Below are 16,628 nucleotides of genomic sequence, written 5' to 3'. Positions count from 1 at the left end.
AGGGGAAAAAAGTAAGGCACTTGCATGAAAGTGCTACTGTTCTATGAAATGACGACAGGGCAGTGGGAGAAGAAAATCAAGACCCCAAAGAGCAAGGACCTCTCCTGTGCACAGCTGGTTGTGAGTGGTGTGGCTGGCTCCGTGCCCTTCTCAGCCCTCAGCCCAGCACTTGCTCATGGGCCCACTTACATAAGCTGTCCTGGCCTTCCCACAGGCCCAGGCCAAGGTGAAAACACAGCAGGATCACCTCAGGCAGTGTCTGTACAAGAAGGGCCTGGAAAGCCCAGTGAAAATCAGATGGGTTTTCTCAACAGATTGGAGTTTTTCTTTTCATACCATGGAATTCTTAAATATCTGCCATCGATGCAAAGAAAGGCTCTCAAGAACTTTTATTATAAAACAGAACAATGACAAAACATAAGCTTACACATTAATATTTACATTACTTTCAAAATATATTACAGCTTTAATTTATGAACAGAAGTATCTTGTCTTTTCTTCTTTTTCTTTTCTGTTTTCTTTGCATCATTGATTTGCATTTTTACTTGATCTTGTAATTTAGAAAAGAATGCTTGGGATGACTTTAAGGCCTTGTCTTTACCTTCATCCTGCAATTAAAAACAAAATATGCTCATGCTATAAAATCTGCTTGTAAGTAAAAAGCCAAAAATATAATAGTATGTTATGATTACAACAATGTATAAAAGTATAAATACGAAAAAGGACCAGAATTACAGAAAACTCAATCAGTTAGCATAGAGGTATTCTATACATCCGAAACTGCTACAATGTTCTTGTAATTTAAGGGAGAAGAAAGTGGAAGACAAACTGCTGCCAGGACCCAGGTTACTGTGAGGACCCTGCATGAAAAACTCAAGGGGGTTTAAGGCTGTAATTCCAGCCGATCTGCAGCGGGCCTCTAAATCCAGCAGGTGGGCTGTCAGCTGGCCCAGATATTTCAGTCTAGAAAACGGTGCCCAAACTTGCCATCCCCTTCCGCAAAGGTTCCCCCTTCTTTCCCTTGCCCTTACCTTCATTAAGGAAGCCTTGCCAGCTTTGGTTAGCTGTTTTAACTTCTCTGAAGCCACTGCTCTGGAGTATTTCCCTGCTTGTTCTGGGTTGCTTTTCTCAAGCAGTTTCCTCCGCTTCTCCTTTTCCTTTATTTTCATATGCTTTTGATATTTCTTTTTCCTCCGTTCTCGTTTCTTGTCTGTAGCTGTTTTCTCAGCAGCTGTTTTTATATCTCCAGCTTTATTTTTCTCCTATTAAAAAAATAACCACCAAGATACCAGTGTTAACTAGAGTAAGTACATAGTTAATCTAGTTTAACTTCAATTCAGGAAACTGGAACAGAAGAAATCGCACCGCAGGCAGCCAATGGACTGATTGTATGTCTCGGGCCAAGTGTGTGAAGAAGCAGAACAATCCCCACCTGTGTCCCAAAGAGATTTGGTAACTCAGCTCTTCACAACCTGGAATGCGTTTTTGACAGCACAGACTCTTACAGCAATGATTCAATTCCCAAACTAATTTATAATGGCAGCATGGAAAGCTGGGTCCTCAAGCTAACAGCACCAGAGAAGCAAGCTCTCTACAGCATTTAGACACCAGCATGGGCTTCAGGGACATGTCTGAGGCAGCCCCTGGGCTGAGGACAGGGGTCCCAGAGACCAGGGAACACAGGGAGGGAAGGGAAACATCTCTCCAGTGAGGATCAATTTTCTCTTTTTTCCTCAGCCACCAGCCTAGCCTGCCAGGGCTGTCACCTGCATGGAGAGGGCAGAGGCTCTGATGGAAGGGGTGGGTATAGATATAGCGCAAAGCAAGTGAGGAGGGAAAAACAGGGCCCTGGTGCTAAGCCAGCCAGGAGACCGGGGCCTGGCAGAAACCATTATCACTGTATAAGGCATGAGCTTAAACGTTCATGAGGCAGGGGACTGTCCACATTGGATATATCCAACTTCTTCCAAGATCCAAATGCTCTATTCTAGACCCAGATTCCATCTGATAAGCATTGCATGGATAAAATTGGGGGAGAAATGCTGACATTAAGTTATTGCTAGTATATACGTAATAGAAGCAATTTGTTTTAAACCTAACTGCTAGTGTTCAGACTGGATTATAATAAGACACTGACACTGGATATTTAAAAACTGCTCTTATAATAACTCTCAAACCTATACCTCACAATTATACCTGATTATAGGAGACTGGTGTTCAAATATTATAACATTATTAGTTTGATTATACTTACAAACTGCTGAGATACATTAGAATACAAACTCAAGGAAAATGACATAAATAAATAGGGACCTGGCTATAATCAACTAACTTGTAAACAGACACCTAATGTTTCAACACTAGCTTCTTACCTTGATTTCCTCCGGGGCCAAGAGAGTCGCATCGCTAACACTCACTGGGGCCACTTCCTCCATGGTTATGGCTGGCAGATTTGACACAACCTTAATCTCTGGTACAGGCTAGAAAAGAGACAACACATTTAATGAGAAGTCAGAAGTGGTCCTAACATAAAATGTGTTAATTGTGAACCTATTAAAGTATAATATATGAAATACTTTGTGAATTATTTAAAATGCAAGATGTGTTGACAGCCAGTCTTCAGCTGACTGGAATGATGGCAGTGTTGGTGGGCAGCCTCAGGAATCTATGAGACCTGGCTATTTTAGGGTCCTTTGTCTCAAAACTATTCCAAAAGCACTTATTTCTACACTTCTGCATAACATTTCTGCCATATTCAAACGCCAGTTCTTTTATCTCTTCCTATACTATTCATATTTGCCATGTATGTGGATATTCTCAAACAATCTACCGTTTATGACGAACATTGTGTTTCGTTCTACAATTTAAAGAGAAATATGGAGAATATGGAGACAGTCCAAAAAACAAAAAAGGATGGCTGATGATTGGGGAATGGAGTCTATACAAATGGTGTGTGAAATACCAACCTGAATATCAAAAAAAGTAATAGCAAGGGGAACCTATGCTAGCAATTCTACATTTCTTAAGAGGAAAAAAGAAAGGCTTTTAAATTTTGGAATGTAGAAACAAACACACTCGCTCCTTCACTTCCTAAGATTCCAAGGAATGTCTGAGGGTTTCCCCATGTCAGGCTCCAGGCTAGTGTGAAGAACAGAGTGGAAGAGCACACACGCTTTGTGCCACCTGAAGACGACCAGAGAGCAATGAACAACAAGCCAATGACTGCAAATGTGCTATGGTGCTATGAAGAAAAGGAGCCAAGCAGTGACACATGCAGGGAGGAGGGAAGGGGCAGGCCACCCTTGGTGAAGGGCCAGGGAATGTCTGTGAGGAGTGAGGAGGTGTCTAGCCTAAGCGCTAAGGAGCTAGCCATGAACAGAAGCATAGCCTTTTGGGCCAGAGCAAGAACATAGCAAGGTATGAGGAAGGGACTTAGCCCACTGAAGGAACCAGAAGCCCCGTGTGGCTGGGAGGAGCAAAGCAGGGAGACCGAAAGGGAGGGAAGAACCAGATCACACAGGGCCTGGTAAGGCCTGGGCAGGGCTTGTGTCCTTCACATGAGTAAGACTTTCTCACAGCAAGACCTGCTGGCCAAGAGGAGTTGAGAAATTCCATGCATCTCTTCATCTCTTTATTTTCCACAGCCCACATTAGGCACTTTGGGAATGTAAAGATGATTCTATCATTAAAACTTACTCTCATGTAATTACAACTCGATTAACACACACACACACACACACACACACACAGACTAGGTGCAATGGCTCACGCCTGTAATCCCAGCACTTTGGGAGGCTGAGGTGGGAGGATCACTTGAGACCAGTTCGAGACCAGCCTAGGCAATATAATGAGACTCCTGTCTCTAAAAAAAAAAAAGCCACTGCACTCCAGCCTGGGCAACAGGGTGAGACCCCATCTCAAAAAACAAACAAACCAACCCGCAAAATAGGAAACAGGTGATAGAAGGTTATTGTGTGTTTAAGAAAACAAATACATTGGAAAAATCACCTAACCATCAGCTAATCAGAAAGTACCTTGGAGATCACTTCTGCACAGATAAAATGTAAAGCAATTTGCCTACATCATAAAGCTAGTTAGGAGCAGAATTAGATTCGGGTTCTGACTTTTAGACTAGTCCTTAATTCTATTTTAGACAACACCACAGACACCAAAGGGCAAGAAGTGAGCAAGGACTAAAAGACGGTGCAAGCAAGGTTTGCGTTCACAGAAGGTGGTGAGTAGGAGGAGATGAAGCTCCAAGGAGTGGGCAGGTACTGAGCCAAGTCTGGCTGACAGCCAACAGACAGAGGGGGAGAGGATTTGAGAACATGGGCCTGGCCAAGGGAACATCATGCAATGGAGAGAGCATGGTCCAGAGTTAGTTATTAATCTCTGACCTCCTAAACTTCAGTTTCCTCACCTGCAAAATGTAAATAGTAATATCTGCCAGTGTTTTTGTGCATTAAGAGTTAATGTACGTAAAGGACTTAATATGGCACATAGCAGGTACTCAGTAAATGCCAGGTATAGACACCCACATGTCTCCAAACCCATGACACAATGAAAATGCAACAGAAGATTGAGAGAGAGAGGAAAGGAGTCTCTGTGGCTGAGGGTCTAGCAGGGGCCCCAGTGGATATCAGGTTGGATCAGCAGGGGAGAACCAGAATTGTCAGGGGACCAGAAGTGAGCCTTCCTCACGGAGACACTGCCTGTAATTTACAAGGAATTTCTGCAGGTTTGTATCCTAAAAACAAATAAAGAGCTAGTCTCACAAAAGCTCAACGAATTATTAAGGTCACATCTGTTCTTATCTACACACTGAACTGCTAACACACTTACCGGTTTAGGGATGAAGTGGAAGTGTGAGAGGGCATCCAATTTTAAGAAGAGGGAATCCATCATCTTCTGAATTTCTACATGCTCTGGATTTTCTTCTTCCGCTGTTTTTTGCTTAGGAAGTAAGTCCAACAACATCAAACTAAACACCTTAATATATATCACAGGACAAAACACTAAAAGCCAATGAGGGTATTCCTAATTTCTCATCACCAAGGCTTCAGCTACAAACAAACATTGCAAAGGCAAAATCAATGGTATCAGTACCACAATGGTACCAGCACCTGCCAAAGAAAAAACGTGACGTGCATTTTAAGAACTATAGCAATCATTACCTCTAACACTTAGAACTTAAAAAATTTAATTCCCTTGGTATTTACTTCTGTCCCCACTAGGATGGCTATAAGAAAAAAAAAAAAAAGGAAAATAGTGAGTGATAAAAAGCACTGGTGCATAGGACTGCGAACTAGTACAACCTCTGTGGAAAGTAATATGGAGATACCTCAAAGAGCTACAAGAAGAACTACCATTTGATCCAGCAATCCTATTACTGGGCATCAACCCAAAGGAACAAAAGATATTCTATAAAAAAAGACATCTGCACTAGCATCTATAGCAGCACAATTTACAATTGCAAAGATGTGCAAACAACCCAAGTGCCCATCAATCCATGAGTGGATTAATAAAATGTGGTATATGTATATCGTGGAGTTCTACTCAGTCACAAAAAACAATGGAGATCTAGAATCTCTTGTATTATCCTGGATAGAGCTGGAGCTCATTCTACTAAGTGAAGTATCACAAGAATGGAAAAACAAGTACCACATGTACTCACCATCAAATTGGTATTAACTGACTTAACTGACCAACACTTAAGTGCACATATAGTGGTAACATTCATCGGGTGTCAGGCAGGTGGGAGGTAGGAGGAGGGGATGGGTATATTCACACTTAATGGGTGCAGTGCGCACCATCTGGGGGATGGATACGCTTGAAGCTTTGACTCAGGTGGAGCAAAGGCAATATATATGCAACCTAAACATTTGTACCCCCGTAATATGCTGAAATAAAAACAAAAAACAAAAAGCAGATGTGGAGGAATTGGAACCCTTGTGCATTGTTGACAGGAATGTAAAATGATGCAGCCACAGTGGCAGCTATTGGGAGTTCCTCAAAAAGTTAAACAGAGAATTAACATATGACCCAGCAATTCCAGTCCTAGGTAGACACCCAAGAGAATTAAAAACAGGTACTCAAACAAATACATGTGCACAGCAATATTTGCAATAGCCAACAGACAGAAATAGCCCAAATGCCCATTGATGGATGGATAAACAAAATGTGGTATATACATACAATGAAATATAGTTCAACCATGAAAAAGGAATGAAATACTGACGCATGTCACAATCTTGAAAATATTATGCTAAGTAAAAGAAGTTAAACACAAAAGGTCACATATTAGGCAGGACGCAGTGGCTCATGCCTATAATCCTAGCACTTTGGGGGGCCGAGGCAGGAGGCTTGCTTAAGGTCAGGAGTTCAAGGCCAGCCTGAGCAACATAGCTAGACCCCGTTTCAACAAAAAACTTAAGAATTAGCCGGTCATAGTGGTGCACGCCTATAGTCCCAGCTACTCAGGAGGCTGAGGCAGGAGGATCACTTGAGGCCAATGAGTTTGAGGTTGCAGTGGGTTAAAATCAGACCCCTACCCTCATGCCCATGTGACAAAGTGAGACTCTATCTCAAAACAAAACAAACAAACAAACAAAAAAACAGGTCACATATATTATATGATTCCATTTACATGAATTATCCAGAACAGGCAAATGCATAGAGATAGAATGCAGATTGCTGATTGTCAGGGGCTGGGGCAAGGGAATGATGGGGAGCAACTGCTTAACGGGTATGGGGTTTTATTGTGGGGCGATAAAATGTTTTGGAACTAGAGGTAGTGGTTGCACAACACTGTTCTACATAAATGTTTCTGATTTATTCATTTAAAAATGGTTAATTTTATGTTATGTAAATCTCACACCAGTAAGAAAGAAAATACAGAAAGAACTAAAAACTAAAGTGTTAATATAGATATCATAAAATTATCCAAATATCCACTTGGATTGTAAGGACTCTTTTACATGTCCTTTCACTTCATTCTAGGTAGTAATACCCATGAAATCAACTATCTGATATACGGCATTTTTCTGATCCACATTACATACACAGCTATGACTAAATGCTCCGTCACGGGCTGTCTACCATCATCTCACTTCACAATTAGCCTAGCTAACTAATATACTAGAACTCCAAGTCCAGACTCAAAAACTTCTGAACTGGCTGTTGACTTCTGAGAGAGAAATAGCACTAACATTTACCGAGCTAGCACAAGCTGTCGCCTTATATATTTGTTAATAATTTTTAACTCTCATGGTTGCTAAATACTTTGCATATCTACTAAATCCCCTCAAAGTAGCCAGGAGATGTTCAACAGACATCAAATGAAGGTGGACACATGGACCTTCAGCTACCACCTTAGGTTGTAAGGCAGCCAGGAAGAAAAATTTTACTTCAAATCTTTTCAGTTCTTCAACGTCACCATAGCCTCAGGGCACTGTTTGCTGTTGCTGCCTGAGTAAGATTCATTAACAAGATCTGGCAGGAATCTTAAATGGCTTTTGCAGAATAAAAATGCCATCTCATCCTGACCACATTCCCAATAAATCAAATGCAAAGGAATAATTCAGTTATCATATTGAAATATAATATTCTTGGGAATATGACCTTGTCCTGATATTTAACCAGCGATTTCTTTTAGAATTTAAGTAGAAGAAAAAACAGACCTAAAAATCAGAATGAATTCATAATCATATAAAATATATCAGGAACTTCAAAATATCAATGAGGAATGATTTTTAAATTGTAGCACTACCATAATTGCTACAAAGTTAATTAACCAGTTGTAAAAGTATCAGGTGATCAATGTCTAATTGCAAAGTAACACCTCCCCAGCCCCTCACACTCGGGGAATATTATAAACCCTCTCTTCTTAATATGCTCTGTCTTACACTTAATGAAATGACCAAAGAGCTCGAGATTTCTGTTTCATGATTTCAATCGTCAAGAAAAGCCTAGTTCTCTACTTCTATTTCTGTAGTAATAATGGTTTTGCCTTAGAGGTTTCCTTACCTGGTTGAGTTTGATGTATTCCTGTTCATAAATTTCAGCAAGGCTCAATTTACTCTTCTCGTGGTCTAATGTTAAACGCTTTTTATATTCATATGCATCCTCTTTAGGCTTTTCTTTACGTACTACATCATCCCAAGCCTGAAATATAAAGGGCAGGTAGAATATAAGTTAACAAAATCTACAATTTATTTCTAGGTTTACTTAAGGATCTTCCTCTAGAATATTACTTCAGAGTAAACAAATTATAGCAAAAAGAAAGTAATTATTTCAACCTCTGAAATGACTATTCAAGTCACAAACAATAAGCATTATGAATAGAAAGAAGGCATTACACAAATATCCTTTTCTGTTTTTGTTTTAAATGAGTCTTTCTTCTGGTTACCAACTTTAATCCCACATTTTTCCCATCAAAGTTTGTTTAAAAGTCAAGCCTTATGTTTACTTTGTTTCATTCCTAATTGTAAGATACACTGCAGATAGTACCCAAACTTCAAACCCTTTCTATCTGAGACACAGAAGTGTGGACAAATATTACATACACATGTTATAAAGCCATCTCTTACCATCCATGCCATATACCTAACTTTTACTCTAAGTTTACAAAATCAGACCCATTCTTCAACAAAACTCTTCGCTAGGTTTTCAACATTTGAAAGGACATACCCTTGAGAAATGTTTTTAAAACTGTACTACTACCATATTGCTAGGATTTCAATGTTTCCTCCAAAACTCATATTGAAACTTAATCCCCAATATGGCAGTACTGAAAGGTGAGGCCTTTGAGAGGTGATTAAATCATGGCGGGGGGGGGGGGGGGGCGCTGCCACTATGAATGGATTAGTCCATTTATGGATTAATATGTTATCATGGGAGGGGAACTGGTAGCTTTTTAAGAAGAGAAAGAGAAACCTGAGCTAGCAGGTTAGCACATTCAGCCCCCTCCATGTGATGTCTTGTACCACCTCAGGACTTTGCAGGGAGTCTCCACCATCAAGAAGACCCTCACCAGATATGGCCCGTCGATCTTGGACTTCTCAGCCTCCACAATGGTATTCCTTTTCTTTATAAATTACCTAGTTTCAGATATTCTCTTACATGCACCAGAAAACAGACTAAGACACACATACTATGTGATTTGCCACAGGAGATACTGTGCCTAAAACCATGGGTTCCGTGTGTGACCATGGCAAGTCAGTCACCAGCTTCATCACACCACCCAAAAGGTTGGCAAGACACAGGAGGGAGGATATTGGCAATGGCTTCTGGCTCTCCCTCTCTCCTTGGGCACAATGCCCATCTTCCCCGGTATTAGTGAAGAGAAGCACCTCACACAACAAAATACGAAGATACTCTTAGCGTAGACTTAAGGCTATTAAATGAAGAACACTAAGTGAAAATAAAGACAGCAGTAGTCCTACTCCCAAAACAATCTCATATTATTTCTAAAAATTTCAGTGACATTTAAATTAAGTTAAATTTAATTCTTACTGACCTGATCTCTTATCCTCTGTTTAATGATGTCTTCTAGTTGAAGGGTGGTTTCCTCTGTAATCACAGGTGCTAAAGGAAATACAACATGTATTCATAAGGTAGATACACACTAGACCACTGATTCTCAAATTGTGGTCCTTGAAACTGCAGCATCAGCGACACCTGGGAACTTGATAGAAATGCAAATTCTTGCACCAACCTACTGAATCAGAAAGTGGGGAAGGTGGACAGCTATCTGTGTTTTAATAAGCCTTCTGATGCTCCCTCAACTTTGAGAACCACTAAACTAGAATATATATGGTAGTAAGTTCTAATATTTTTATCCCATGTACCTGGGGACTCTTCCCCTCTTTTCCATTTTCTCTTCCACGGAAACAGAATGAAAACTCACTTTGACTTAATGCACAAGAAAGAGTTCAATGAGATGAGTAGGGTTGTGGGTTGCAGCCCACAATTTCATCAGTGGACAGTGACAGCACGCAAGCCTTGTAAACAGATCACTACAAGAAATTTGATTATGGACTACACATCAGGTATCATTAGTGTATCCATGCCAAACTTCTTAGCTGCATTAATGCTATTGTGGTTATATAGGAGAATGTCCTAGTTCTTAGACGATACATGCAAAAGTACATAAAAATGAAGTGTCATGATATTGGCAACTTACTTAGAAATGATTTAGGGGAAAAAAGGGCACATACACAATCATACGTACATGGGGGAGAGAAAGCAAACATGGCAAAATGTTAACAATTGGTGAATCCAGTTGAATGGCATATAGATGATCACTGCACTATTTTTTCAACTTCTCTGTATGTTTACAAGTTTTTAAAATAAAAGGTTGGGGAAAAAGAAACATCACACCAAATCTTTCTATGAAATGGAACCACAGAAAAAGCACAGAAATGAAGACTACACAGAAGCCCAGCAGGCACCATACCCATTCGGACGGCATGGTCAAAGTGCAGGGTCTCCTCTAGAAGACTGTTTTCCGGTCGCTTCTGTGCTGTCACTTCCCCTTGAAGCTGCCAAGGCTTTTTTTCCAACAACTCTTTTTCTAAAGATGCAATTTTTTCATTCATCTAGGAAACAAAAGAGTTAAGCAAATATTTTAAAAAGTAGGAAAGCACGAAATGTATTGTTCCTCAATATAATTGTTTTGTTACTCCCACCTGTTTATTATGCCAATGACTTCCTATTCCTGTTGTCTGAGGCAGGGTGAGCTGCAGATAACCGCTTTTCCCCATTGATTTGAATTGCCATGTTTATAATACACTAAATTCCCCCAGAAACATTTGGGTTTATTTCTGGGCGCTATTCTTTCTTTCTTTCTTTTTTCTTTAAAGAGACAGGGTGGTTTCCCACTTTCCTCCAGGCTGGGGTGCAGTGCTGTGATCATAGCTCACTGAGACCTCAAACTCCTGGCCTCAAGCAATCCTCTTGCCTCAGCCTCCCAAGTAGCTGGGACCACAGGTGTGTGCCACCAAACCCAGTTTTATTCAAATAATTTATCTATTCATAAGCTACTATCAATTTTAATTATTAAAGCATCGTAAAGAAATTTTGTGATTAGAATATTCGTATCTGATGGAGCCTGACCCTTTTTACTCTACCCTTTACTCCTAATTATCTCTAACTTCTAGACAACAATCATGACCTCAGTGTATAAAATGCCAGCTTTTTCAGCTACCTTCCAGAACTCTCTTATTTTCCTAATAGCTTTTCAGTATTCTCTCCAAATGTTAATGCTTTTCTTTTAGTTTTCCTTATCTCTTATCTTTTTCTATTGTAGTTGCACTGGCTAACACTTCTAATAGAATGTTAAATAACAGTGGTAATTATCCTAGTGAACATTTTGTTTTATTTGGGATTTTAAAGGGATGTTTCTAGAATTTCACCATTAAGCATGATGGTAGCTATTGGCTACATGTATTTATATTCTATTAATACAAGGAGTTAAAAAAAATTAGAAACGGATATTGCATTTAATCGAATGCCTTTCTGACATATATAGAGGTAACCATATGGTTTTTATCTTTAACCTCTTAAAACCAAAAATTGTATTAGTCAATTTTCTATTACTGAATCAAGAGAATGAGGCCTACCTGGGTGTGTGGCATTATTTTTTCATTGTGTTATTTAGGAGTTTTGCATCACTATTCATATGTGAGACTCTGTGTGTGTATTGTGTGTGTATTTTAATGCTACCTTTGTCAGGTTTGGGTTTTCATGTTATAAAAATTTCACAAGAAAAAAGTTTATAATCAATTATCTGTTTCTTGAAGGTTTGACACAATCCCACAGTAAAATTAAACCTTCTTTCTTTTTTGGGTGAGGAGGGTGGGAGGCATGAGATGAGAGGACACTCACTTGCGGACAAATTTACTTTTTTTTATGGTGCTTTATTTCTTTAGACGTTATCTTCTGGGGACAATCTGATAATCACGGCTTTAATACAGATTCTCATTTTTTTAATAATTCTTTTGATATACTTGGTATCTTTCGTTATCTGCTTATTCTCTTTTCTAATTGTGTGATACAATTTTAAGGTGGATAAATGATAGAGCCAAATGATTGGAGCCAGACTACATCTATTAAAATTAAGTGACATTTCATTTGTCTCAAATCATGTCATAGAGAAATAATTTTTATCAACTTTGGAAGATGTGTTTGAGATGGTATTAATTAAAATTCAGGCTACGTGGCACTCACAAAAATCATTTGTGAAGCACCTTAAAGAGATATGCAGTGTACTCCAGAGCAGCTGAAACAGTTACAAGAAGGCTCACAGCTTCCTAGGAGACACATGCCATACATATGAAGACATTAAGGACAGAGAAAAGAAACAACTGTTTTATACACAGGCCCTAAATTGAAAGCCATAGTTGGGAGATACAGGCACTGATTTTTGCAAATTAGATGTTTTCCACATGGCATCTCTATACTGTGTGCTTTACAGAAAGTAGCAGCAAGATTTTTGTTTTTAAAAGATGGTTAATATCCTCTCACAAAAAACAGGTGGGAGAGAAAAAATGTTAATAGTTCCAACAAGAAAAACTGAGTAGATTGGTTAATAGTCTGAGTTCCACAGTCATGTTAAGCATATAAAAAAATCCTTAAATTCCTAATAATTACCTTTTCCTGTCTTTTTTCAAAAGACGATTTAACTTCATCAGAATTTTTCTTTACATTTAAAACATTTGTATCCTCAGTTTCCTCATCATCTGGCAAAGCAAAGGTCACTCTTTTCAAACTTTCTTTATGTTGTTCACCATCTTCATTTTCTTCAAGGTCATTATCTTCATCCCTACAATATTAAAATACTTATAAAAGGAAATATACTAATTTTCATTAGAAAAACAAAAGGAAACAAATTTTCCATTAACAAAGTTCTTCTTTTGTATACCTAATGCAACCAAATATTCAGAACTTCCAAAGTCACTCAGTTAAGGAACAACAGAAGGAATTATTTAGGTGAAATGCTATGTAAGTAATAGAATAGGCCAGGCAAAGTGGCTCATGCCCATAATCCTAGCATTCTGGGGGGCCAAGGCAGGAGAATGACTTGAGTCCAGGAGTTTGAGACCAGCCTGGGCAACACAGCAAGATCCTGTCTCTACAAAAAAGAAAAAAAATTAGGCATGGTGGCATGTATGTATAGTCCCAGCTACTCAGGAGGCTGAGCCAGGAGGATCACTTGAGCCCAGGAGTTCGAGGTTACAATGAACTATGGTTGCGCCACTGCTCTTCAACTTGGGTGACAGAGTAAGACCTGGTGTCAAAAAAAAAAAAAAAAAGAAAGAAAGAAAGAAAGAAAAATCTACTTTTTGATCTTAGAGAATCAAATTTCTTAAGGCAAACACATTTGACAAATATCAGCACACACTTGTGAATGCACAATTCCAGCTTACAATGTAAAGGATGATTCAAGATACTCACGTTTCAGAAATGCTTAGTTCTTCTGCTTCTTTGTCAGCAATTTCTTCCTCATCTTTGTCTGAACCCAGCTCTTCATCATGAGCACTAGCTATGTCTTCATCACTTTCAACTGGATCAAAGAAATCTTTGTATTTCAGGTTTCTGGAACTTTTACTTGACTAAAATAAAAATGTTTTTTAAAAGTTTAATTAAGGATAGAAAAATACATTAAAACATGCCCCTATTTTTATGTGTATTGTATATATACATTATTTTCCAACTTCACTACAAACCAAAAACCGTTATTAGGGAAAATTGGCAACCAGTAACACTACCATAAAATTATAACAACTGGAACATAAACCGAATTTAAGTATAGATTCATTTATAACTGATAAAATAGAGCACAATATTCCACATCTCTAAATCTTCTAACTACAATTAAATCTCTCCTAGAATAACAGAACAAAATCTAATTTGAGAAGGAAGAAAGTATACTTTCTCCTCCCTCAAAACTTTACCTTAGGTTTTTGACTTCCAAATAGTCCTCCTTCATCTTCATCAGAATCAACATCTTCAAAAAAATCAATATCTTCGTCCTCCTCCTTATTTTTTTGTTCCTCTTCTTTTTCTATGTTTTCTAAAAAGGCCTCCATTTCAGATAGTTTGAAAAATTTATCATCTACTATGGATTTTTCTCTTGGTTTCTTAGGCACTTTGCTTTGTACCTTGCTCTCCTGTTCTAATTTGCTGATATCAAAGTCAAGGTCAGAATCCTCATCACTGAAAACTGGGCTTTTCCTCAGATCAAATTTACTTGAGTTTTTAGCTCTCTCATCCAATTTAGGACCATCAGCATCCATGTCTGACACTTCTTCCTGCTCCAAAACTTGTTCTAGGTCCTCCTGGCCATCAGCCTCCATCTCTGAACCATCCTCTTCACACTCTTGTTCTTCGCTCTCTGGGAGAAGACTGATGTCTTTGTCTTTAATTGCTTCACTAACTGCATTCCGGAAGTACTGTAAAATTGGTTCATTTTGCAATTCCAGTTGTTGCCAGATTTGCTCATCATCAAAATTGTCTATCACAAGTTTCTGTAAAGGACTCCCATGGATCCTACCTTTCTCTAGTATTTTATTAAAATCATAAAGTACTTTTGTTAAAGAAGTAAATTTTGATGCTAATCCATCTTGAATCCTATTGGGGGAATTAAATGAGATTTAGAATTACGGGTAATAATTTTACAGTACTCTGAATTAAAAGAAAAATAAAAAGCCCAACTTTTGTGCAAAATCAAATTTGAAAGAAGTGCCAATTTCAAGTACAGATTCTGGCCCCCAACAATGTATTATTTTGCTGATGAGCCACATTGATACATGAAACTGTCAGCTAAGTATCTGAATCTACTGTACAGATTTTAGGTAGGAAAACCATTACAGATCTATTTGCTTTGAGCTATATAGTGAATCGGCCTTAAATTCTCAACTCTGCTACATTATATACCACTCCTTTCATTCAGTCAGTCAATGGTCAACATTTGCTTTGGCTAGAGTGGTCAAGGAAAACCTCTTTTAGATTTGACATCTGAGATAAGATCTCCAGATAAGGGGACAGTCTTACAAAGAGGTGGAAACATGTATTCCTGGCAGAAGAACAAATTCTCTAAAACGAAAAAGAGATTGGTGAAATTGAAGAACAGAAAAGTCAGCATGGCTCGAGTGTGGAGGAGGCAGAAGGGGAGACTGGAGAGGCTGCTGAGAGCCAAATCATGCAGGGCTCAGGGGAAAGAGTTTGCCATTTTAAGAGTAATGAGAAACATCAGAAGGTTTTACGCAGAGGGATGAAATGATGATTTACACTTTGGAAATACGGCCTATAGAAGAAGATTGAAGGTGGGGTGATTAGGAAACTGATGCAGCATTCCAGGCAAAGGATGATGGTGATTTATGAAGAGCAGTGAATATGGTGAGCAGCAAGGGATTCAAAATATAGAGAGACCTGGAGATAGACCTGACAAGGTTGCTAAGCAAAAAAATGAAGACATCAAGTAAGCAGCCTAGTTGGATGTCTATGCAACTGGAAAGACAGAAGTGCCATTTACTGAGGAAGGCTTGGGTGGTGGAGCACAGGAAACAACTTCAGCGAGGGCAGAGAGTACAGGTGGGTAAGTAGAAACAACAATTCTATTTTGGACACAGTGTTTTGAGATGCTGAGAGTATCGAGATTTTTTAAATTGTTAAAAGCTGCATATTGTGGATCTCCCAGTTGCATACTATTGAAACCAAACTAAACTCAGTCTGTAGTTGCTGTGAGCCTGGAGCTCAAGGGTGAGATCGAAGTTTGAAATATAAATCTTAGTCGTAATTTTATAGATCATATTTGAAGTTCTTCAACAAAATACGTACGAATCGCTTGTGCTGGGAGGAGAGATGAAAAGCAGTTCTAATTCTCAAGAAGCTTAGTCGTGGGGGTGGCCAGACAAGCGACAAGTTCATACTTTCAATAAAGTGTGATGACAGGTAAGCACAGGTGATTTAGGGGCACATAGGAAGAAACAGCAACCAACATAGTTTGCGTGTAGAGGAATGGGGGATGCACAAACTTCAAGGGAGGCCTCTGAACGTTAATAACTGAGCTTAGTTCGATTTCAAAACCACACAACTGGGAGATCCACACCGTACAGATTTTAATGATTTTTAAAATTCTAGCGGAGGGTAAACTGACTGACATTTGAGGAAAAGCGACCTACACTTCCCCTTATCTCCCGCCCCGGCCCCCCGAATCCAGATTGCACCTCGAGCCTACCCGAGACCCAGACCGCACCCCGAGCCCGGGGTCTGTGCACTTACGTGAGGAAGCACTCGGGCCGGCCGGTGGCTTTACTGATCTCCTTCAGACACCGCTCCAGGGTCCGTGGACGCCAGACCCGCGGGGCCATGGCCGTCAGCAACTCCGGACGCAGCGCCGCATGTAGGAGACGAGTCGTCCGGAAACCGCGCGGTAAAGACGCGACTCGCGCAACTCGGAGGTCTGAGCCAAAGTTCCGCGGCACACAGGTTCCGGACCCACCCCAGCCGGAGCCATAAGGCAACGCCAGAGCTTTCACTGGGCTTGCGCAGAGGGGCGGGGCGGGAAACTGAAAAGAGCCACCGGTCGCCCTGAGCGCTTTGGAACGTTCTCCAAACTTCCTGTT

The 16,628-nt window shown here is 39.6% G+C and overlaps 1 protein-coding gene across 1 annotated transcript; it reads right to left on the bottom strand.

Annotated features, from left to right (window-relative positions):
* Nucleotides 1-372: 372 nt before the first annotated feature.
* Nucleotides 373-16,492, bottom strand: MPHOSPH10 (M-phase phosphoprotein 10). The gene is made up of 11 exons (XM_069465813.1): nucleotides 16,285-16,492; nucleotides 13,956-14,631; nucleotides 13,456-13,613; nucleotides 12,652-12,823; nucleotides 10,457-10,598; nucleotides 9,518-9,585; nucleotides 8,026-8,163; nucleotides 4,843-4,953; nucleotides 2,373-2,480; nucleotides 1,032-1,262; nucleotides 373-608 (listed from the first exon to the last, which is right to left on the bottom strand). The coding sequence occupies exons 1-11, from the start codon at nucleotides 16,371-16,373 to the stop codon at nucleotides 459-461; spliced, it is 2,043 nt and encodes a 680-aa protein (XP_069321914.1). The 5' UTR covers nucleotides 16,374-16,492; the 3' UTR covers nucleotides 373-458.
* Nucleotides 16,493-16,628: the final 136 nt, after the last annotated feature.

This window comes from Eulemur rufifrons, chromosome 3 (assembly GCF_041146395.1).
Source record: "Eulemur rufifrons isolate Redbay chromosome 3, OSU_ERuf_1, whole genome shotgun sequence".
NCBI classification, from domain to species: Eukaryota; Metazoa; Chordata; class Mammalia; order Primates; family Lemuridae; genus Eulemur; species Eulemur rufifrons.
This window is presented reverse-complemented; position numbering and strand designations above follow the sequence as displayed.

Excerpts from the sequence above, each read along its gene's own strand:
- MPHOSPH10 (XM_069465813.1), bottom strand. The coding sequence starts at position 16,373 with ATGGCCCCGCGGGTCTGGCGTCCACGGACCCTGGAGCGGTGTCTGAAG. Across the intron at positions 14,632-16,284 it reads CGGCCCGAGTGCTTCCTCAC|GATTCAAGATGGATTAGCAT; the intron begins GTAAGTGCACAG and ends TTCCCCCAATAG. Across the intron at positions 4,954-8,025 it reads AATACATCAAACTCAACCAG|CAAAAAACAGCGGAAGAAGA; the intron begins GTAAGGAAACCT and ends TTACTTCCTAAG.